This window comes from Bos javanicus, chromosome 25, assembly GCF_032452875.1.
Source record: "Bos javanicus breed banteng chromosome 25, ARS-OSU_banteng_1.0, whole genome shotgun sequence".
NCBI classification, from domain to species: domain Eukaryota; kingdom Metazoa; phylum Chordata; class Mammalia; order Artiodactyla; family Bovidae; genus Bos; species Bos javanicus.
The window spans coordinates 35,125,269-35,149,185 of NC_083892.1; the positions used below are offsets into that span (position 1 = coordinate 35,125,269).

General features: G+C 58.3%; 1 protein-coding gene across 1 annotated transcript; it reads left to right on the plus strand.

Annotated features, from left to right (window-relative positions):
* The first annotated feature begins 7,141 nt into the window (after window positions 1-7,141).
* On the plus strand, window positions 7,142-15,912 carry MYL10 (myosin light chain 10). Its single transcript, XM_061400518.1, has 6 exons — window positions 7,142-7,299; window positions 7,784-7,859; window positions 8,627-8,731; window positions 12,501-12,579; window positions 15,191-15,239; window positions 15,509-15,912. The coding sequence occupies exons 1-6, from the start codon at window positions 7,264-7,266 to the stop codon at window positions 15,605-15,607; spliced, it is 444 nt and encodes a 147-aa protein (XP_061256502.1). The 5' UTR covers window positions 7,142-7,263; the 3' UTR covers window positions 15,608-15,912.
* The last annotated feature ends 8,005 nt before the right edge of the window (window positions 15,913-23,917 follow it).

The following is a 23,917-nucleotide window of genomic DNA, read 5'->3' on the forward strand; positions in this document are numbered from 1 at the left end:
GTTGGAGGAGAAGGGGCAGGACTCCTCTGCTAAGTCAGCCAAGAGTCTCCCTAAACCAAGAGAAGAGGGAGCCCCAAGCCAGGTCTGGGGACTCTGCCGAGTCCTGCTTGGGCCCTCGAGGTCACCTCTTAATGGCTGGGATGTCACCACTGAGCAGCCCTGCCCCTTCTCCTCCCCTCTCCCACCGGACTCTGGCCCCTCCTACTCAGCACCTTCATATCTGAGCTGCTCTGTGGGTGCCCTGAGACATCCACACCTTTATCTGCCCTCCTCCCAGAGCAATGCCCTCTGCCACTGTGCCCTCCTCATCCTTCATGGCCCAATTCATTGGGTTCCAGCCCAAAATGTCCCCTCTGAATGCATGGGTGGTGCCTTGTCTCCAGCCTCCACTCTGCAGAGTGAGAACCACCTGCCTCTCCCTCACCATGACTGCCCCACCAAGAGGCTTCTACCCACCTAGCCTATCATAGCACAAGGGGATCCATCAGCCCCCTGAGTCCAGCCCTACTAGATGCTGAGCGTCTTTTGTAACTTCCCCATCAAGTGGCTGTTACTTGCATACCACCTGTGATAGGGAACTCATCCCCCCACCAAGCAAGGGCAACTCAAATTGACAAACTCAAACTGACAACTAAAATCCCGTATGCTGGATCTTAGAGCTTCCCTGGTGGCTCAGATGGTAAAGAATCTGCCTGCAGGGCAGGAGACCTGGATTCAGTCCCTGGGTGGGGAAGATCCCCTGGAGAAGGGCTCCAGTATTCTTGCCTGGAGAATTCTGTGGACAGAGGAGCCTGGTGGGCTACAGACCAGGGATCAAACCGGTGCTCCTTGAAGTGGAAGCGCAGAATCCCCACATACTGGCCCCCCTGGGAAGTCCCAGTGGTGCACTTTTTGTCTGCGTCCCCACTCTAGGAGCCACGCCTGTTTTGTTCAGCGCTGTGCCCAGCAGCCACTAAATAATTGATGCGTGAATGAACAAACTCAAGCATACACTGTCTGATTGGGTTACTACAAGTGCGGGGATTGTCAAGGACAAGTTCTTACTCCTCCAGAACATGCAGTGGAGGGCTACGGTAGACAGTCAACGAGTGTCAATTTGAGTTGCCTTTGCCTGGGGGCGGAAGATGAGTTCCCCATCACAGGTGGTATGCAAGGAACAGCCACTTGATGGGAAAGTTTTAAAAGATGTTCAGCATCTAGCAGGGCTGGACTCAGAGGGCTGATGGATCCCCCTCATGCTCTGATAGGCCAGGTGGGCAGTCGTGGTGAGGGAAAGGCAGGTGGTCCTTGCTCTGCAGAGTGGAGGTTGGAGACAGTGATTCCAGTGGGGGAGGGGAGGTGTGACTTGGGCAAAGGCTTAGAGGAAGGAGAATGAAGGAAGCATTTGGAAAACATCGGAAGTCAAGGCGGTGGCCTGGAGCAGTTGGAGAGGGGGGTGGTGTCCCAGGGCTGTGGGCCTGGGAGGGCAGGGGACAGCCTGTTGATCATGGGGAGTTGGTGGCGAGAAGTTAGGGGTGAGGGTGACTGGTAAAGTTACCTGCTCCAGCTTGCTCTCATGTAGTCTTGGTGACAGCTGTCACCCTGCAGGGGGGTGGCTGTGTTTTAAGGCAATTGGTCTCTTTCAATTTCCCCTCCTGGCTGGGTCACCCTGGAGACCTCACGGTTGATCTCTGGAAAGTGGGTTGCTCTTCACAAGCAGCTAAGTCCTCTGACTCCCCAGGGCCAAGCTGGAATTCCAGTTCCAAGGTTCATTGACCCCGGAAGGTGCCAGGCTAGGAGCACAAGCCCCTCAAGGGTCTCTCTGACCCCAGCAACTGGCCATCTCCTTGTGGTCAGCTGAGCTGAACAATGTGACCCAGCAGTGGCCACAGACTGCCCATGGCCCCATCAGACTGAAGGGGGACTGAGATGGTGAGTTTCATCAACAATTCCATCCATGGCGGGGGCGGGGGGGGGGTGGGGGGAGGGGGGCGGCGAGCACTCTGCCAGTGACTCCAGAGCCCACCTCCTTCCCATAACACTGGATTGCCTGATGGCTGCTTCCAGGCGGCCAGGTTGCTGGCACCATTTCTCAGATGGGAAAAACTGAGGGTCTGTGTTTTGCTGATGAGGGTCCACAGCTCGGGCAGAACTCAGAGCTCCTCTTACTCAGGACCGCTGCATGCTCCCCACTTCTCCCGCTACTCCCCTACCCCGGGGACTAGTGTTTCCTGACCATCTGTCCCGAGGGTTTCCATGGTCTCCACCAGATTTCTGATCAGCTCTTCCTGCTTTCTTAATATGAAGGAGAAGGAGCCCAGTGGGGGAAACCGTGGGGACTCGTTTGCTAAGCACTTGTAAGCTCTGCCGTCACTCACTCCGGGTTTCATCATGATCCCCTCTTGCATGTCCCCACTCCCGGCAGGCTGGGCAGCTCTCCGTGTGCTCAGGAGCTGTCCTGCGCCCTCAGGAGCCCCTGCATGGTCCTGGGCAGTGACCCCCAGAGGCAGGAGCCCAAGGACATCCATAAAGACACCTCCAGCCAGCAGGAAGCAGGGGTGGTAGCCCTGGATGGCATCATCTCTCCGCACTCAGCAAGTCCCGAGCCAGGAGGCTCCAGGGCAAGGCTCAGGGATGGGTCAGGAAGGGCTGCTCCCCTGGGGCTGGCACAGACAGTGGTCACCTGCCCCTCTGCTCAGGCCCAGAGAGGGATGGGCACCTGCCATGCTCACACCGCTCATCTCTCAGTGGGTCGAGGTAGGGCAGGGACTGGAATCCCACCTTCGGCGTCCAGAGCCGGTTTCCTTTCACCCTGACCTGCTGAACACCTGTGGCCCGTGTGGTTGGCCCCTGTCCAACCAGGGGACCAGTATGGCAGTATGGCAGGGTCTGGCCTCAGCTCAGAGCAGAAAATTCCATCAGAGGTGATGGAGAGGTCAGGGGTCTGGTCAGAGTCAGCCAGTCCAGGTGGCTCAGGGAGGGGAGCACTGAGATCAGCCTGGGATGAGTGATTTAACCCCTGTGTGCCCCAGTTTCCTCACCTGTAAAGTGGGGTAAAGGAGGCAGGGTGAAGATACAGGCTTTTGAACACAGCTTGATTGTCGGTGTTTTACAAGTGTTAGCTATTTGTTTTCACTGTCATCACAGTCCCTCCCCCAGGATGGGGGATCAGCCGTACCGGGGCCTGGCGGCCTACGGCCAGCTCCGGGGACACTTAAGCTGTCCTGTGCCTGAGGGTGGGTGGGCTCACGGCCTGAGCCCAGCACTGCCGGGCCTGGCAGCCCATCAGACGTGGCGGTCCTGGGCGGGGGCCGACTTGGCAGGACGGACCGGGCAGCCGGGGCAGCACTGGACACATGGGGGGCCTGCCAGGGGCAGGTGCAGGCTCGGCTTGGCACACAAACTGGAGAATTCTTGGGCTGGACCAGGCTTGGTGGGGACGGGCCCCATCCCAGTGTGTGCGTGTGGCCGGATGGATGGGGCGTGATTTCTCCGTTGTCCCTCTCCAGAGTCACCTCCATTCTTCTCGTTTGTCTCTTTCCTTTCTCAGCTCCCTGGTAATGGTGGCCGTGGTCCTATCGGTTGAGGGGCCCTTGGGGGCCACGCTGATGCAGAAACCCCCTCCGTGGGCTGACCGGGGTGGGGCGTCACGTTCTCCCCACTTCTCATATGAGAGGACCGAGCCTTCGGGAGGGTGGTGTCCCACCCAGGGTCACACGGCTCGAGGGGTCGGGCTGTGGCCCGGCCCGGGGTTTCCCCAGTTGGTGTGGGTGGCCCTGCCTTGGGAGCTCTCCCGAACTTGTGTGGTCCAGGGCCAAGTCTTTCCAGCTGGTTCCAGGCCTCAACTTACTGTGTGTCCACGGCCAGGAGTCCCTTCCTGGGCCTTGGGCCCTTGGCTGCAGAGATCCGGTTGGCCCCCCACTGGCAGAGATCCTTGTGGCTTGATCGGTCTCCGGAACTCACAACCCCACCCACTCGGAATGGCCCCAGACAGGTGCCTGGCAGGGCTGCCCCCACTGTGTCCTTTGTCATCTTCCAAACTGTTGTCCGGCCCTGGAACACTATTTAAAGAGTCGTCGCCGAGCTCCCCCAGCCCTGCCGGCGCTCGAGGGAGCCCTCCAGACCATGGTAGGCTGGCGCTGCCCTGCCTGCTGACCCTGACCTCATCCTGTGACCTTGACTTCATTTTTGATTCTGACCTTCACCTCATTGCCTGAACTCACCCTGACCTTGACCTTGTCCCTCTCACTGACATCCTTGACCTTGATGTTGTGTCCGGTCCTGACCTTTTCTTCTCCCTTGATGTGATCCTTGCTCCCAGCCAGTCCACCCATGGGGGTCCTGACTTGGGTCTCTGCTTTCCTGGACTCGGTGGGGCCTGCTGCCAAGGTGAAAGGTGGGGAGGCAAGGAAGAGGAGGATGGAGGGGGCCAGGGTGGGCCAGGTTCGGAGGTTTCAGGACAGAAGAGGGGCTCTGATCCCACCCGAGAGAACATGCTTCTTCGTGGGGGTTGGGGTCGCTATTCTAGGACAGCCGGGGTCCTATGGAGCCTGGCGTGGGGGCTGCTGGCCTTGCTGCGGGGTCCTTCAGGCCATGTGGGGCCTGCCCTGCCGCCCTCCCCTTGTCCCTGGGCTCCAGTCCCTTGGGGCTCCCTGTGGGCCTTCACTGGGGCTGTCCTTTCATGCCTCCATTTCACACGCTCTCATCAGTCCTTCTTGACCTGAAAACGCTAACTCGGCCAAGCCTCAGTCTGAAAGTCACCCCCTCTGGGAGGTACCACGCAGCGGTACAGCGGCTTCTCTGAAATCTCAGCATCTCCCCTCCCTCCATCACCCTCTACCAATTGTCCGTCTCCTAGCTGGACTGTGAGCCCCTTGGGCACAAGAACCAGGTCTGATTCAGCTCCGGGTCGTGGGACTGGGCACCTGGGTCAGCGGGTACCTGATTAATGTCCAGATGTTCTGAAAGTGAAAGTCTTTCAGTCATGTCTGACTCTTTGTGACCCCATGGACTGTAGCCTGCCAGACTCCTCTGTCCATGGAATTCTCCAGGCCATAATAATGCAGTGGGTAGCTGTTCCCTTCTCCAGGGGATCTTCCCAACCCAGGGGTCGAACCCAGATCTCCTGCATTGCCAGTGGATTCTTCAGCATCTGAGCCACCAGGGAAGCCCAAGAATACTGGTGTGGGTAGCCAATCCCTTTTCCAAGGGAATTTCCCAGCTCAGGAATCAAACGAGGGTCTCCTGCATGGCAGGCTGATTCTTTACCGGCTGAGCTACCAGGGAAACTGCCCAGATGCTCTGAGGGAGGCGTGATATCCATTTTATAAAGGAGACTCGGGGCAGAAAACTGATTTTCTTAACATCACAGAGGCTGTGAATAGCAAAGCAGGGATTAGAACTCAGGTCTGGGTGACCCACCTTCTGCTCTGAGATATTTCCTTCGGAAACACATTATAAAAGGGAATTTCTAAGACAGCTGGGCTGGAAGGGGGGTCCCAGCTAGGAGATCAGAAAGCCGGTCAGGGCCCTGGGTCTCAGTTTTGCCTGTGCAGTAGCAGAAAAACAACCTCTTCCTTCCTTCAGCGGTTCTAGAACAGGGTCTGGCACACAATAGGGTGATGTTTCTCCAGATGACACGAAAGGCTGGGGATAGACAGGGGCAGGGCACGCCCTGGCCGATGGGGGAGGTCTGAGGAGAGTGAGGGCAGAATATGCCCCCCAGACGGAAGTGATCGCTTTTATTAATCAGAAGGAAATGTATCTGTAATTATGTGAGATGAATTCTGCAGGGAGGTTCTTTTCTTTATGATGTCTGAAGGGATTTATAAATATTACAGGGGTTTTACGGCATCAGAACGTCCTGGCTGCCCCTGACAGCCCCCTTTCAAAGGATTAGTGGAGACAAAGGACTGAGTAAAAGCTAATTATAAGTCAGCCAGGCGCTGCGGCTCCTCAAGTGAGCCCAGGGACCCAGGGAGATGGGGGTGAGTGTGGGGGTGGGGACGTAGGGTGGGGGGACAGGAATGAGCTAGGGGAGGGAGGGGGGACCACACAGGCCCTGAGGGGAGTACCAGCGCAGCCCGCACTCTGGGGTGGGGTAGCAGGGCTGGGCACAGAGGGTGGTACAGGCCGGGAGGGAGTGGGCGTGGGGGTTCTGTGAGGGCTCCCATTCCGCCTCCCCCTTTTCTGTGAAGTCCCGGCTGTCCTTTCCCACATCATGAGCCGAGTCTGGGGCTCCTTTGCACACGGGGGCCCTAGTGATGGCTGCTGAAGGAAAGGTGCCACGGAGGGCTTCAGGGACCGAGAGCAAAGGCCCAAGAGTGGACTCTCTGGCACCATGACATCGGAGAGAAAGTTGTGGAGACAGGAAGTCTGGCCAGAGACCCTCCACAAGGATGGTCACCTGCTCTACCCGCTGCCCTAAGATAGGCCCTGAGCTCTGGGGCTGTAGTTTCCAAACTGGCCCCCAATCGGAGCCAGACCCTGGGTGAGGGAAGGCAGCCCACCACTTTCGATGGGACAGACCCAGGGAGGTGTGGCAGGACGGCGTGCTCTGGGCTACGGGGCGTGGAAGCCCAAGATTGGTGGGGAGGGGTGGTGGGGGCGGCAGGAACTCTTAGTCGGTCTTGGGTCAAGGTTGATCAGGGAAGGCTTCTTGGAGGCAGTGGTGGAGGAGTTGGGCCTGAAGGATGAAGCTACTTGCTGATGGAAGCCAGGGAAGGTGCCCCAGGTAGTGGGAAGGGCAGGAGCAAATGAAGAGAGCGGGGCACGCAGAGCAAGTGTGGGGGACCCAGGTTGGGGGGGATGTTCTGGTAGAGGGGCAAGGGACAGACCTCGCGGGACCGAGGGACCTGGGTGTTACCCTGAACACTGGGGAGGGTGGCAGGAAAGGAGGGCCCCCCACGTGGGGGCTGGTGCTAGAAAGGACACCCCTCTCTGCTCTACATGCTGGACGCTGACCACTTGCCTGCTGGAGTCGGGGGCGGGGGGCAGGGTGAGAATCGGCAGGATGACCTTGCAGGGTGGGCGCTCTGCAGGCTTCTTGCTGGGGGCTGGGAAACACCCTGCTTCCCTGTAAGACTTCAGGAGCCTGGTGTCTCTGCCAGGGTCCTGGCAGAGGCAGGAGGCATTGTTTTCAGGAGATGAGGCCTGAGGGTTGGGTGCCACAAACGGGGTACCTCCCAACAAAGGGGTTTCTGCAAAGCTTCGCCTGGAACCTCACAGGCACCCAGAAGAGCCCGGAAAAAAGCAGAAGGAGGAGCCAGCTCCAACGTCTTCTCCATGTTTGATCAGTCCCAGATCCAGGAGTTTAAAGAGGTCGGTCAGCTGCCCCTGGGGCTTTGGGAGGTTACTGGGATGCACGGAAAGCCTTTAGATGTGGGGTCAGCCCTCAGTCCCTGGGGGGTGGTGACGTCATTCTTAGAGGCGGCCAGGCTGCAGCTTAGCCCCTCCAGATGTGATGAGCTGCCCTCAGGCAGCCCCACCCCCTCTATTCCTGAGTCTTTGCTGTGTGACCTCCAGCAAGCCTTTCCTCTCTCTGCGCCTCAGTTTCACTCTCTGTAAAGTGGGGTTGTGGGGAGCATGAAATGAGGGATGGGCATGAAGCCCCAGGGGGTGCTGGTGCACAGTAGGAGCCCAGCTCCTGTTAGCCATCGCTCTCATGACGGGATGGCCAGGGCCTGTACTGAGGTTGCTGAGATAACAAGGGGCGGGAGGACCGCCCCTCGCAGGGAGCAGGGACCTCTGGGGAGGGGTTGGGGTGGGAGGGTGGGTGGCTGCTCAGTGCCCGTGTCTCTGCCAGGCCTTCACCATCATGGACCAGAACCGGGACGGCTTCATCGACAAGGAGGACCTGAGGGACACCTTTGCTGCCCTGGGTGGGTGACCGGCAGCCAGAGACCTGGGGCTTGGGGTGGAGCTGAGTCCAGGCCTTTCAGAAACAATGGGCAGCTGAGGGCAGGTCAGGGTGGTTGGCGCAGGGGGTGCGAGGGGCTGGTGTACTCTGGGGGCTCCCAGGAGGTGTGGGCTCTGCCTGGAAGGTCAAGGGAGGACTCCCCAGTGTTAGAAGAGGACTGGTCAGGGGACGGAGGTGAGTATTTCAGGGACAGGAGTGGCCCTTGCAGAGGCCTGGAGTGGGAGGCTGGGGGAGGAGTCATCAGGGCAGTGGGGTTGGGGGAGCATTGGGGATGAGGAAGAGGCTGGAGACCTTCAGAGCTGGGACTCAGGGAATCCCAGAGTCTTCGCCTCTAGGCAGCCAGTGGATTCCCTCCTGCAGCACGTGAGCCCCTGGGACCCAGGTCTTCCACTCCAATGTGCCGCAGCTTCTTTGGGCCTCAGTTGCCTCATCTGTAAAATGGGGATAACCACCAACTTGCTCTCATTTCTAGGGAGACTGAGGTGGTAGCAGGGGGATGGTGAGGCTGGAGGCAGCCCATAGCTAAATGTGCCCCCATCCTGAGACCCTCCCCCTACCAAAAGGTGGGCAGGGCCTTAGGGCTGAGTGGAGGGATGGGAGAGACAGTAGGGCTGGGAGATTCTGCAAGATGCTGGGATCCTGAGCTCTGGGCTTCTGGGCTGCCTGCAGGCAGGGTCCCCTCTGACCCTCACTGTTTGTGTGGGTGTCTCCACCCCTACCCTCCCCCAGGCCGCATCAATGTAAAGAATGAGGAGCTGGAGGCCATGGTGAAGGAGGCCCCTGGGCCCATCAACTTCACCGTCTTCCTGACCATGTTTGGGGAGAAGCTGAAGGGTGAGTGAGGCCCTGGAGAGGGGGTGCTGAGGAGGGGATGGGCGAGTGGGCATGGGTAGGTGGGGTCCCGTGTGCCCACGTGCCCTGCACCGACGCACACCCCAGCTGGGGACATGGTATAGCCCCGGACACCAACCCCCGGGGGCACACACCAGATCCTGCCTCAGTTTCCACCTCTACAGCATAGAGCGGGGTAATTGTCATGATTCGATTTGTGGGGCTGTGAGGGGCCCAGGGGGACAGTTTGCAAGAAAGCCCTTTGCAGGACAGTGCTCCCGCCCTGGTCTCAACTTCCTGGCCCTGGGTTCATCTTGCGTCTTCTGTCTTACCACCTGCGGCCGACAGGAGGCGGTGGTACTGAGGGCAAGTGGGCTGGGGGTCCCGGAAGCTGCCGTGGCCCACCCCAGAGCAGGCTGTGCTTCTCCTCTGAGGAAGGATTCATTCATAGGGGAGGAGGCCGAGGCTCAGATGGGCCACACACCTGCCCAGGTGTCCCAGCATCGAAGTGGCAGGAATGGAGCCCTGACCCATCTCCAGCTCTAACCACTGTGCTCCCCTGAGATGTGGCATCAGGCCTGGGCTGGGATTCTGTGGTGAGAAGGAAGGGCCAGCCGGGGCTGGGGCTGCCCTGAGGGGTGGGTCTTATCATCATCCCACGCTCAGGCTGTCTGTGCCTGACATCCTTCCTGGGCCTCAGCTCCATCTGGGCTTAAGCCCTGGCTTCCTCGGACTTCCCCGGTGGTCCAGTGGTTAGGACTCTGCCCTTCCAAGGGGCGCAGGTTTGATCCTTGGTTGGGGCGCTAGGATCCCACACACTCTGTGGCATGGCCAAAAAATTGTAAAAATGTTTTTTAATTATAGAAAAAAAGAAGAGCTGGCCCCCCACTGGCCCTGAGGGTGGCCTTAGGCAAGGTTTAACTCTGCTTTGCACCGTGGTTCCCTGTCTGTAAGACGGGGTTTGTGTTAGTTTCCCGAGGCCGCTGAAACAAATGACCACAAACTTGGCGGCTCAAAAAACCAGCCACGTGTTCCCTCAGTTCTGGAATCTGGAAGTCTGAAATCTGACAGGTCGGGCTCCATTGAGCAGCTCCAGGAGAGAACACCTTCCTGTTCTTTTCTGGCTTCCGGTGGCCACTTTGCTCTCATCTCTGCCTCAGGGGGTCACACCGCCCCTCCTCTTCTGTCTGTTTCTGTCTGTCTCACTCTCGTAAGGACACTTGTCACTGGTTTTACAGACCATCTAGATGAACCAGGATGGTCACTCCATCTCGAGACCCTTTCTTTACATCTGCAAAGGCCCTTTTACCAAGTGACATTTCCAGGTTCTTCGCATGAGGACCTGGGGGCCACCGCTGAACCCACGGCCACCAGGTGCTGTCCAGTCAGCAGAGAAGTGCCACCGGGCCCCGCTCTGGCCAGCTGTGAGGGGTTATTCCTGGGACCACAGCCGCCTCCTCCAGGGGTGCAGAAGTCCAGGGGGCAGGGCTGGGGGCTCAGTCCCAGGGAAAGACGTGCGTGACTCCAGCCAGTGACTTCAAAGTGAGTCCCGGAACGCATGTTGGTCTGTGACTGAGCTAAGAGCTCTGACCCCAGACTGCACCTTTTTCTCATTTTCACAGGGGCGCCGCGGCTGGGGCTCCAGCTGAGCCTGTCATGCAAGCTTGGCCGAGCCTGCTGTAGGGACAGGGGCTGGGGGGCTGGGCAGGCACCGCCTCGTCCCTCTAATCGGGATGAGGACACTTTGCCATGAAGTGACCAGGGGAGGCGGCCTCTCTGCCACCCACTGGATGAGGTCTGCAGTCAGCAGAGGGGAGGCCCTCTCTGAGAGGAGGGAGGGGAGGACTGGCAGGTGGTAAACATCCAGCCATGGGGCCTGAGCCCAGGGCAATGAGTTCAGTCAGCTGGCCCTCAGGAAGGTGGGCTAGAGCCAGCCTGCCCCAGCAGAGAGGCCCCTCCAGAGACCCAGGGAGACCGAGACCACACAGCAGGCCCCTCACCACAGTCCCTTGGCCAGCCCCTCCTCCTGCAAGGCCAGGCTCTGACGGACCCTAGGCTGAGCTTCTGGCCTGGGCACACTGGCTTTCTGTCACCCTGCCTAGGAGAGGCCCACACCTCTGCCACCAGGAGCTCCCAGGCCACCAGGGCAGCACTAAGCCCAGCCCAGTCACTCAGGGCCAGTCTCAGAAATGTTGAGAGACTCAGACATTGTCCTGTCCTGGACGATCCTAAAGAGGAGACACAGATGACCTGACCCAGTCTGATGGGGGAGACACAGATGACCTGACCCAGTCTGATGGGGGAGACACAGATGACCTGACCCAGTCTGATGGGGGAGACACAGATGACCTGACCCAATCTGATGGGGGAAGACACGGATGACCTGACCCAGTCTGAGAATCAGGAACACAAAGGGGCAGAACAAACAGGGGGACTTTGGAGGTTCAAATAGTTGTCTTCAAACCTTCCTCCCCTTACAGCTGGAGACCGCAGGCCAGCAACAGAACCTCTCTGAGCCTCAGGGTCCTCTTTGACAAACAGGAGACATCAGTATCTACCACATGTGGTGTGCCGGGGTTCCACAGGGTTGCATGGGGGAGCTGCAGGATGGACTTGGCACAGAGTACTCGGATACGTTTGCGGCCACGACAGAGTAATGTTTGGCAAGCCCTTTACCATCAAATGGCAACCCACTCCGGTACTCTTGCCTGGAAAATCCTATGGATGGAGAAGCCTGGTAGGCTATAGTCCATGGGGTCGCAAAGAGTCAGACATGACTGAGAGACTTCACTTTACCATTAAGGACACGTTATCTTAACCAGTCCTGGGAGACGGGCAGCAAACCCCACCTCGGTCTCCATTTCAGCGTTGACACAGCTGAGCCTTAAGAAGGAAGGGGACGCCCTTGGTCCACAGTGAGCGGGGAGGGCAGTGTGACGGAGGGGAAAGAGCACCAGGTAAGGGTTACCAGGCCACCCGCTGCCATTCACACAGTCCCCGAGACCTTGGGTGAGACACTTCCTCCCTCTGGGCCTCAGTTTTCCCATCTGTACCACCAGCAGGGCTGGGTATTCAATCCCATTGTTAGCAGAACCAGGTCTTCTAATGACATCTTTCCCCAAAGCCCACGCTATAAACGTGAGAAAACCAGAACTGCTCTGGTTGTGCTATGCCTCTTCCAGCCCCCCACCTCCACCCCACCCACTCTGTTGGCCCACCTGCCCCTCCTCTGGCCTAAACAACTTCGCAGACTCCTCCAATGTCGCTGCCAGAGCCTACAGCCCCCAAGTAAGAGCTCTTTCTCCTTTACCCACAGTCTAATCACAGGGCATCAGTTATGAGAACTTGGACAAGTCACTTAACCTCCCTGAGCCTCAGTTTCTTCATCTGTAAAATGGGGCCAGTGGTCAGGAGGGTTAAGCAGGTAGTAAATGCCTAGAAGTGAACTTGGGCAAACTCCGGGAGATAGTGAAGGACAGGGAGGCGTGCTGCAGTCCATGGGGTTGTAAAGAGTCAGACATGACTGAGCGACCGAACACGACAACCAACGCCTAGCTGGGGACTCCAGATACAGTGCAGGCTGATTGGGTCTCAATGCAGTGTCCTTGGCTACTGTTCCTATTCCTTGATTCTCAGAAAACTCCCTTCTCTCTGGCCTCACCGTGGACCAGAAGCTGGGGAAGAGGCTCCCTGAACCCGTGGCCTCTACAGGGGCCCTGGGACCCAGTGCCAACAGCTGTCTGTCCCCTTTATCCTGTGTTGCTGCTTCTAGGTACAGACCCCGAGGAGACCATCCTCCACGCCTTCAAGGTGTTCGACACTGAAGGGAAAGGTTTCATCAAGGCTGATTTGTAAGTCCCTCCACCTTCTGCTTTCGTTGTTCTCTTCACGGAGGCTCAGGGGACAGATGGACTGGGGTAGGGACATGGGGGTGGTGGCCCAGTCTCCTCTCCTGCCCAGAACTCAGGTAGGTTCTGGCCAGGAGCCAGGACCTAGTTCATGCCCAGTTCAGCCATCCCTCCATCTCCCTTCCACTTCCTGAGCCAGGACCTAGTTCATGCCCAGTTCAGCCATCCTTCGATCTCCCTTCCACTTCCTGGGCCTCGGGGTCTCCGTTTGTGGGGAAGTGTGCCAGGAATGTGGGGTCCCCAGGGGAGGGCTTCCCAGTGGTGAAGGAGGAAGTGGTGGGGGCAGAGGTGGGCGGTCCCTGAAGGATGACTGAGGATCGCCATGGCTGGAGCAGAGAACATTCTAGATGCAGGAATGCAGCGAGAGAAGAGCCAGTCCTCGGCCTGTTTGGGAGGAGAGGGCTGCGTGTGGTGGGGGCTGGGTGGGTGGTAGGGGAGACTGAGCACAGAGAGGTAGGCAGGGCCCATGTAGGGCAGCCCTGGACCCTGGGCGGCAGGGGCCTGGGGGGCATGGGAGAGCCTAAGAAGGAGTCAGGCAGGAGCAACATAGAGGCCAGCCTGGAGGAGGAGAAAAGAGGTCTGCAGCTGCCGCAAAGGTCTTGATTGACAGGGATGGAGGGAGGAGAGCAGCTGGGTGAATGAAATACAAGAGGCCAGCATCGATGGGATCCGGGGTGTTGGGAGAGGAATGGGCCAGATGTTGGCTCGAGTCGGGGCGGGGATGGAGGTAGAGCCACAGGAAGGACCCAGCTCCTCTGGGGCTGCAGAGAGAGTGAGGAGGCCATCATGCCGGCCATACCTGGGCTGGCATCATTGAATGTGGGAGCACTGATGCTTGCTATGCCCGGGAGCCTCAGCCAGGGGGGAGCATGGGGCAGACAGCCAAGACTTGGGGGCAAGGCAGGCCGGGTAGAGGCAGCCTGCCCGGGGCTGACACACTGAGCCGACCGCTCAGCCGTCCCTTCAGGCCTCCACAGCCTCCGTGGGCCTGTGGGTGGCCCTGGGCAGGCAAGATTTCTTCCTCAGTCACAGGCTTCCTGACCAATTACCAGATTGCTTCAGGCGACGGCTAGTGGCTAATTTTGCTTTCTATTAGCCTCAGCACGTGATGGAGGTGGGGCGGGAGAGGGCAGGGGGGCAGGGAGGAAGCGGGGGACAATGCCTTGTCCCCCAGACATTCTTACAGTCCCCCCGCCCCCCTAAGTTTTGAGTCACACTCTCCTCAGGGGTGGGGGAGATATTCCTGAGGGCTTCTCCAGGCTGCAGCCCTCCCGTTTACCCAGCCCTGAGTCCAGGTTCCCACCCCCATCTTGAAGACCTCGGGAGGCACTGGGGGTACCCCCTGGAGTGCCCTCCACCCACCCCTCTCCTGTCACCCACCTTCACTCCCACCAGAGCAAAGTCAGGGCTGGGAGGAACCCTTGGGGGACCCCGTTTTTGGACCCGAAGCCGCCATCCCCAGGCTATGGGTCCTGAAAGACATGGCTGCCCGCCAGGCGGGCCACAGAGAAGGCTCTGGTTGAGACAGAGTCTGTGAAAAATCCCCGGCGTGCAGAGCTGGAAACTGTGACTGTCCTGTAGTAACATAAATAATGGAAAATGTGCGTCGGTCCTCAGCGGGGCCAAGGCTGTGGCATCGCGGGGCACGCGGATCCTCACGGCCCAGGTCAGCCCTCTGGCCCCGCCCCTGCGCACTGCGGCCCCGCCCACCACGCCCCCCAACGCACAGCTCCTGGGGGCACCAGACCCTCCCCGGCAGCTTCAAACATCCCACCTCGGGCCACTTCTGCAGTTCCCCCGCCCCCCGGGGCAGGCCTGACCTACCGTGGGTAGCTGCTCTCCCTGACCACTCAAGAGGACAGGGCCCCACCACTACAAATCAGTACCCCTCCTGAACCTCAGCTGACCTTTCTGCAAAAGGGGCATAAAAGTGCTCACTTCCTAGGGCTGGGAGGAGCAAAGGAGACTTGAGCAGGCCCAGGAAGACACCGAACTGGGTAACCTTCCCGCCCCTTGGCTGAGTGCAAGCACCATCACCCTCCAAAGCACCTTAGAGATGTCAAAAAAAAACACAAGCTGAAGAAGCAGCGTGTCTAGAACCAGGGCAAAGAGGCTGTCCTCTGTAACCTGGGAAGATCCCCTGGGGAGAAAATGGCAACCAACCCGCTCCAGTATTCTTGCCTGGAGAATCCCATGGACAGGAGACTGGTGGGTTATGCGGTCCATAGGGCCGCAAAGAGTCAGACACGATGCAGCAACCGCACACACAGTCTGTACCGGCAGAGTGGACAGTGCAACATCGGAGTGGCCACCACAGCCATGCTGGGGCCCCCAGGGTATTCCACTGGGCCCTCCCCTGATGCAAAGAGGAGAGCCCAGGTTACAGGGGAAGCTGAGTGCTGAAGTGGTCGCCTGAGGCCACACGGCCAGCTGGGGGCTGCAGGACCGCCCAGCTGGTGTCCTCCTGGGCTGCCCCTCAGGGTCTGTGTGTCCACACACAGAGCAGCCCTTTCCCTCCTTCCCCTGAAGGTGACCTTTTCTCTCCCTTGAGCAGCATCAAAGAGAAGCTCATGACGCAGGCAGACCGGTTCAGTGAGGAGGAGGTAAGCGCCAGCTTCTCAGGGCACCGCCCGCCCCTGCCGACCGAGCATTCCTGGGAAGTGGTCTGTCTGCAGGGGTCTGCTGACAGGGTTTCCCCCGACTCCTTGGAAGGGAACAAGGATGGGTGGGGGAGGCTGCCGGCCTGGCCTTGGTGCCCACCCCCCCACATCTGCTAATAGGGGAGCGACACTCTGCCTGGTGCCCTTGGGTGACCCCTGGCTCTGTCCCCTACTCGGCCCTGGTCCGGGCTGACTCCCAGCCCCTTCCCCAGGTCAAGCAGATGTTTGCCGCTTTCCCGCCAGATGTGTGTGGCAATCTGGACTACAGGAACCTGTGTTACGTCATCACGCATGGTGAAGAGAAGGACTAGATGGAGACCACGGACTCTCCCCCCGCAAAGCCCCCCACATTCAGAGGCAGCAAATCCTGGGAGACGGGAGGGGTGGCCTTTGAGGAGCCCCTGTGGCCAACATGTGCGAAGAGAAGACTCCCTGGCTTGTGGGTCAGGGGCAAAAGCAAGAATAAATAATGCTAACAAGGTCTGAGTTCTCGTGATTAATGCTCCAGTTGGGGAGAAAGCGAAACATTCCTATGCTGTTGGTTTTTCCAAAACTTTTTACTTCCTGGCTTTGCTCAAATGTTCCTGATGAGCTGATGTTTAGAACTAATTGACAGTTTTAATGATCCCCAGCTGGGGCACGGGACACTGCCTTCATTTATGAAGCTTTTATTGAGCACCTAGTGTGTGCCAGCCCTGGTACCAGTCCTGGGGACAAGGAGAGGAGCCAGCCCTGTCCCGGGGCGGGAAGATCGTGCAGTGAGGAGAACAAGAATTGGGGTGGGGACACAGTGGGGAGGAGGTGGGACTGGGCCAGCAGAGAGACCTGGCAGCTAGGAGCCAGACAGAGGCAGAGAAGGCGGAGAGGAGGAGGTGGACTGCAGGGATGCTTAGGGCGGGGTAAAGATTTTTTAAACATGGAACACATAGCACCCACCGTATAATAAAACGGCAGAATTTGGACCTCCAACTGAAAACTTCCGTTCAGCAAAGGACGCCGTGGACAGCCTGTAAAGGCGAGGCCCAGGCTGGAGAAGATACTGGCAACAAGAGACATCAGTAAGGACTTCCCTGGCAGTCCAGTGGCTAAGACTCCTCACTCCCAATGCAGGAGGCCCAGGTTCCACCCCTGGTCAGAGAACTGGAGCCCACATGCCTCAACTAAGAGTTCACATGCCGTAACTAAACTATCCCGAGTGCGGCAACTAAGACCCAGTTCAACCAAATAAGTAAATAGAGAAATAAATAAATGTCCCCCAGAATAGATATTGACAAAGATCTTAAATCCCGAATATACTTGAAAAAAAATATCCTACACATCAATAAGGGAACGATAACAACCAAAACTCAGCTTCTTGGGTGGTTCAGTGGTAAAGAATCCACCTGCCAATGCAGGAGACCTGGGTTCCATCCCTGGGTCAGGAAGATCCCCTGGAGGAAGAAATGGCAACCTACTCCAGTGTTCTTGCCTGGGAAATCCCACGGACAGAGGAGCCTGGTGGGCTACAGTCCGTGGGGTTGCAAAAAAGTCAGACACAACTGAGCGACTAAACAACAACAACAACCAAAATGGAAAACAAAAATGAGGTAGGTGACAAGATCAACGGTGGAGCTGGGACCCGGACAGCATGGGCCTGCACCCGTAAGCTCTACCCCACCCTGCTACCCCATGCAGCGGGACATGGGGGCAGGGACTGAATTCGGGGTCTCAACAAGGAGGTCCTTTTCTTCGACCCTCCCCCACCTTTCCCCTGGGGGAGGTGGGGAGAGAGGTGACCCCCTATTAGCCTGGGACTCCCAGGAGCTGGACCCAAGGGGCAAGGTCAGGGAGCACGGGTGGGGATGGCCCAGCTGGAGGGGGAGGAACATTCCGGAAAGCGCCCTCCCTCCACCAGGCCTTGCTCCCTCTGCTCTCAAGAGTCTGACTTTCCTGGAAACCAAGGACTCAGCTGCCCCACTGCCTGCCGAGGAACTCGTCAGACCTGTTTTTGTCCCCAGGAAGCAGGTCAGAGCCAAGCTTTGGGAGGGAATGGGAGCCCTGGGCACCTGCTCTCCAGCCTGGCAGGCACAGCGGCCCTGCTCCGTCATAGCAGGCCTGCGGGGCCCTGCACCGCCGGGCTCCATGAGGACACGGGGCGGCCACTGGGGAGGCCAGAGGGGCTCCGCGCAGCTCAGGATGGGAGACTGGGAGCCGTTGCTTTGCTCATTCATTTCTCCACCCTTCAGATAGCCGTCCACTTACACCCGCTCTGTTCCAGGGCCCAGAGATGATTAGTAGCACCTCTAACTTCCACTGGCGTTCAAGTGGAGGACCCACAGACATGGGGGGCTCCAGTGGCTTAGGGCAAAGAAGGTGGGAGGGACCAGTTGTGAGGCTGCTGGTGGCCCCAAGGCCCTGGTCTCTGCTTCCCTGGGCGTTTTCACATGTTGCTTCCTCAGGGCCCCTCTCCCTCTAGCTTTGGGTCATTGGTGGTCTTGGCCACCCCTGACCTGGGCCCACCACCAGCTGCCTTCAGTCCCCACAACTCTCTATCTAGCTCCCAGGGGACACCTGGCTTGGCTCTCCATGACCCCTTGATGGGTTCCTCGAGGTCCTCCCATGGTCTAGGCCGTTGGGCTGATCTACAGAGCTGCCGCTTCCAGAGGTAGGGCCTGAGGCTCCCGAAAGCCGGAGACAAATGGACTCATTCCTCCCCAGTCATATCTGGAAACACCTTTTTAAAGACACTAGAGGGGACTTAACTAGTGGTCCAGTGGTTGAGAGTCCGCCATTCCACGTGGGGGACATGGGTTCAATCCCTGGTCGGGGACCTAAGAGCCCATGAGCCGTGGGGGCAACTAAGCCCATTGGCTGCCAACTAATGAGCCTGCGCACTCTGGAGCCTGTGCTGCACAACTGGAGAAAGGCCTCACGCCACGGCAAAGGTCCTGCATGCCACCGCGGGGACTGGACACAGCCAAACAAATAAATAAGTTGTTGGTAAAAAATGTTAAAAAAAAATAATAAAGGCATAAGAACTACTTGTGGGGCTTCCCTGGTGGCTCAGGGGTAAAGAATCTGCCTGCCAGTGCAGGGGACACGGGTTCCATGCTGGGTCCGGGAAGATCCCATACGCTGTGGAGCAGCTAAGCCCATGTACCACAGCTGTTGCTCCAGAGCCCGGGACTGCAATTACTGAGCCCACGCATCGCATCCACTGAAGCCCTCATGCCCAAAGCCCGCACTCTGCAACAAGAGAAGCCAGCTCAGTGAGAAGCTTGCATACCCCAAAATGAGATGAGCCTGTTCTCCACCACTGGAGAAAAGCCTGTGCAGCAACAAAGACCCAGCAGAGCCAAAAATAAATAAATAACTTTTTAAAAAAGAAGATCCACCTGTGGCCTCCCCCACCTTCCCCTTCACTTCGGTCTCCTTGGCCCCGTGCTTCCCCGGCACAGCTTCATTCAGTTCCTTGAGTACCCGCCCTTCCTTGCCACCTCAGTGCCTTTGCACGTGCGGCTTCTGCTGCCTAGGACACATACCTACTCATTCTCCCACTGGTGAAGTGCCCAGTTAGCCAAACTCAGCCTTTGGCTTTCATGCCACATCCCCAGCCCCTGATCCCCTTCTGTGTACTTTCATGGCCCCAAGCACTTCTACTGGGGAGATGGACGCGTGTTTGTCTTCCCCCACAGAGGGCTAGAAGCCTGGGGGTGGGGTCGGATTTTGCCCATCACTGTACCCCCAGCAACCTGCACTGGGCTGGCACAAAGCAGACTCTTGGGAGACATTTAACCAACTCCAGGAGGCCAGAGAGCTGATCTCGAGCTGCATAAAGCCTCTGGAGGCAGCTTCCGGGGCCAGCACTGAGGTCTGGGCCTCCAGGAAGGTACCATCAGCCAGAGGCTGTGGCCGGGGCCTGCAGCTGGGCCAGAGTCAGGCCCGAGGCTCCACAGCACCTGCCCTAAGCTGTCTGGGCCTTAGTCTCCACCCAGGCAGAATGGGACCCTGCGGCTCTCTGAGTCTCAGGGATCACCACCTCTTGGGCAGTAGCAAACCCTGAAGCTGTGTCCATCCCCAAAGGGGACCTGTCTCATCAGCTGGCCAGACTGGCTCTCCTGGAACTCTTGGTGGCCTGAACGATGATGGGCAGCAAGCCCAGGCCAGGCCATGGCAGGCCTCCGTGTCCCCTGGGAGCTGGGTGCAGGGATCCCGCCCTGCCCTCGACCTGCCGGCTCCCTGAGCCAGCTGGGTCTCATTGAGGGTAATTAGCCCAGTGAGACGCCTGGATCTTGGCGTTTCATTTTCCACTGTGATCCGTTACCCAGGGCCCTCGGACAGTGGCCCCCATATAAATCACAAGGGGGTCGCTGTTAAGAGAAACGGCAAATTCCTTCCACCCGTGTGGCTGGCTAAATTGACTCCGAGAGCAGATTCCTCCTGGCCTTCACTCAAGAATGGCCTTTGAAGGTCTTTCCAGGGTGGACCCGGGGCTTGGAGCCAGCGGGTGGGTAATCTCCTGGGAGCCTCTGCTGACCGCGGGAGCGGGGGCGGGGGGGCCCTCCAGGGCCTGGTGGCTGCTGGAGAGACCCCGCCTGATGCCGCTCCGTCACCACTCAGTGTCTCCGTGGCAACCCTGGGGGTGACTCTGCACCTTTCCACAGCTGGGAAGTGGCTGGGGCAGGGGCTGAGGGGAGCTGATGTTGTCTTCAGCCAGGGATGCTCAACGCTGGAGCAATAATGAAACATCCTGAAGGAATTTTAGGCCTCAGGGGTGGGAAGGCTGACGGTGAGGTTCTGAGGAGGTGCCCCAGTAGCCACAGAGTCTGTTTGGTGGGAAAACTACTCCATTCCCACTGTGAGCTGAGCCCTGGGCTGGGCCAAGATTTCAGTCTGGCTGAGGGTTCATTAGGGCTTCTAGAGCTTCCAGGGCCTCCTGTCTGTCTCACACATTCAGCCCTCAAGTCTCCCTTGACAAAGGCGAAGGGAAGCTGGAGGCGGGGAGGCCAGGATGGGGAGTTGAGGGAGTTGAGGAGTGTCCTTTGAGCCTGTGCTGGCAGGTGAGGAACCTTATCTTCAGGCCCTGCGCCGGGGCAGAGGGTGAAACTGGCTCGGGTGTCCTGCAAGGCAAAACCGGGTAGGCGTCTTGGAGCAACAGGGACCCAGCCCCCTGGGCGGCTCTGGCTTTCTGAACCATCCCAGGAACAGGTGTGTTGGTAGGGAGTGAGCTACACATGGCTGGAGGTATGCAAGCTGGAGACGGTTACACTGCAGGGTTGGGGCTGGCTAGCTCTTAGAACCTGAGTCACTCCTCAGGGCAGAAAGAGAGGGGTGCATAAATCAGCTGCCTCACTGCCTGGTGCACAGTGGGATAACTCTCCCCTTCACACCCACCTGGCTTCAGTGTGGCCCTACCCAAACCACAGACCCCAGGGCAGACTGAGCCGGAAGGTGGGACCCTTGGTGAAGAGATGAGGGCACCAAGGCCCAGAGGGCGCTCCCCACTTCCCAGCTCCAGACTTCCAGGTTTGTTCCCCCCCTTTCACAAGCCTGAGCATGGTCAGCATCAAACTCCTGTCCAATACCTGCTATTAGGGTGACAGGTGCTGACACATGGGTGTCAGTGGGGCACAGCTGGGGGGTCTGTTAACATGCAGCCTCTCGGGTGATGAGGGGGGGCCATGAGGCGGGATTTGGGGCTGGTGGCAGGTCATGGGAAGCTTGGGGCTCCTTGGTGAGCAGGAAGAGGGTGTCCAGGAAGGGGGCTGTGTCTTGCTGAGCAGGTCCTTCAGTCTCTGGGCCCCAGTCCTTTCAGTACCTCGAGGACGCTGGACTGGGCTGGGGAGGCCAGTGGCGTGGGACCCGCGATGGGGCCGGGAGGGACAGGCCAGCCTGGAGCCGCTGTAATCTGGGGCTTAGCTCTGACTTCAAAGCGGGAGGCTTCAGCTTCATTGGAATGTCCAGCCATGGTGGGGGTGGAGAGGGGACGCCTGGTTCCCATCAAGCTCCAGAGGCCCCCTGAAAGGGTGGGGCGCGTGGCGAGAGGACAGGGCTGAAAATCCCAACTGGGGCCTGTCGGGTGGGAGAGCCCAGCTCCTTATGGCTGTGTGACCTCGGGCCAAGGGCTTAACCACTCTGGGCCCTGTACTGCTCATCAGATAAACAAGGCGAGTGGTACCCCCCTCTGAGGGTAGCACCTGGTGTAGGATCTGGCCACCGGTGGGGACACAGTCTGCAAGACTTGGTGTGTGAGCGTGCACTCCAGCTACAAGGGCGGTCCTTATGGGTCCACAGCGCCATCTACCGACGGCTGAGCAGCCTCATCCCACTCCGTCTTCCCCAAGACTTTTGGGGCTGGTGTCTTTGGGGCAGCCGTGGATGCAAGGTTAAAATCACGATTTGGGAACAGGCAAGCCTTCATGTGAGTCCAGGCTGCCTTACCTTAGTTTCTGGCTGAAAGCTCAACAACCGAGAGAAGTGGAGCCTACTTCTATCCCCTTTTACAGATGGGGAAGCTGAGACCTGAGAGTGGGTAAGACCCTGGCCCTAGGCTGCGCCGTAAGTAGCAGAGCTAGGATTTGAAGCCAGGCAGTCCGGGTCTTCATCTCCTACTTGTCACCACAGGCTAAGACATGCAGCGTGCCTTGTGAGACCGCGAATGAGAATCAGTGCTGGGAACTGCCGGGCTGAAACTCCTGAGCTCGGGTGGTTCGTTGCGGGGACTCTGGGACAGGAGTGGAGGTCACTCTGGGTTCTCTGGCCTGTTGCTGTTGTTCAGCCACTGAGTCATGTCCGACTCTGTGACCCCATGGATTGCCACATGCCAGGCTGCCCTGTGGTGGTGGTTTAGTCACTAAGTCGTGTCCGACTCTTGAGACCCCATGGACTATAGCCCACCAGGCTCCTCTGTCCATGGGATTCTCCAGGCAAGAATACTGGAGTGGGTTGCTATTTCCTTCTCCAGGGGATCTTCCCGACCCAGGGAAAGAACCTGGGTCTCCTTCATTGCAAGCAAGTTCTTTACCAACTGAGATACAACGGAAGCCCAGGCGTCCCTATCCTTCACTATCTCCTGGAGTTTGCTCAGATTCGTGTCCATTGAATCAGTGATGCTATCTAACCATCTCATCCTCTGCCACCCTCTTCTCCTTTTGCCTTCAATCTTTCCTAGCTTCGGGGGTCTATGGCCATACCACCCTGAGTGCGCCCGATCTTGGGAGTGCATCTGATCTTGGGAGGAGCCTGTCTTTGTGCAAACCTGAGGGGGTGGGCTCCCTGTCCCTGAGTGCTGAGGGGCTGCTGAGTCTCCAAAGCACTTGGACCCCTACTCTGAGGTTTAGGACTGCCACCACCCGGAAGATGGGCCAGGCAGGCAGGAGAGCCCATTTTACAGATGAGAAAGCTGAGGCTCAGAGAGGAAAAGCAAACTTCCTTTGGATATGCAGGCAGGAAGTGGCAGAATAAACCCTAGAAGCCAGGTCTCAGGACTCTGGGCCCAGTGCTCTCCCCATTTCCTGCCCAGGGGGTCTAACTCCTCCTCTGGGCTGCTTCCTGGGGGTTCCCAAAGAGTGCTCAGGGTTGGGACTGTCAAAGCATGGGAATGGGGCAGGTCCTGAGGCAGACAACAGGGAAAAGGTGAATGTTGGAGAGGAGGGGGTGTTTTATTTGTATTTGTTTATTTTGGCTGCACTGCTGCATGTGTTATCTCAGCTCCCCAACCAGGGACCAAATCTGCCCTGTGGTGCAAGCATGGACTCTTCACCACTGGACCTCCAGGGAAGTCCCAGAGAGCTGTTTTTGATGGTCCGGGGATGAAGCAAAGAGATGGGCTCTGAGAGGCAGGTGCCTGAGGAGGGAGAGGAACTAACACTTTTTGAACAGCTGGGTGCCAGGCCCTGTGCCTTGGGCTCCACATGGTCAATGTCTCTGAACCTCTCAACAGCCCTGTGATAACGGACAATAGATCTTGATAAAGACATTACCTCCCAAATGCACTTTAAAAAGAATACTACATGTTAATAATGGAAAGATAACCCCCAATTTACCAAAAACCCAGGTAGGTGACCAAAAACAAAAAATAGCCAGATGGTAAATAAAGATAAGATGCTCAACAACATTCCTCATTAGGAAAATTCACATTAAAGTGTCAATAAGATGCACACCTACCAGAAGGGCTGAAACGAAAAAGGTGGGTGCTAGTATCCCCATCCTGCCGATGAGGAAACAGACTCAGAGACGCTAAGACAGCCATCCGACAGCCAATGACGCTAGGGGCCGTCTGCCCTCCAAGGCCGCCATCTTTCTACGCTTGTGGGTGTCGTCAGACTGCCTTCTGCTGACCAGAGACTTCCTGAAGGCATCAGGCACTTTGCAAACCACCAGGTCCCCTGGCCAAGTCTGTGCTCGGGGACTGGGAGGCCGGGCTGGCTCACCCCGGTCTTTGTTCCAGAGCAGCGGTGTCCAGGGAGCAGCGGGTGCAGCCAGAAACTGCCCACGCACGGGCTGCACAGAGTCCTGGGGGGCCCAGAAGAGGGAGCAGCCAGGGCCAGGGGCAGAAGCCTGGGCACCACTGGGTCTGGCCTGCCAGAACAGGAGGAGCTTCCGGGGAGGGGCGGCTGGGGCAGCAGCGGCCAAGTTCCCGG

Coding starts and splice junctions, on each gene's coding strand:
- MYL10 (XM_061400518.1), top strand. CDS start 7,264: ATGTTTGATCAGTCCCAGATCCAGGAGTTTAAAGAG. Junction 12,580..15,190: donor GGTTTCATCAAGGCTGATTT/GTAAGTCCCTCC, acceptor TCCCTTGAGCAG/CATCAAAGAGAAGCTCATGA. Junction 15,240..15,508: donor ACCGGTTCAGTGAGGAGGAG/GTAAGCGCCAGC, acceptor CCCCTTCCCCAG/GTCAAGCAGATGTTTGCCGC.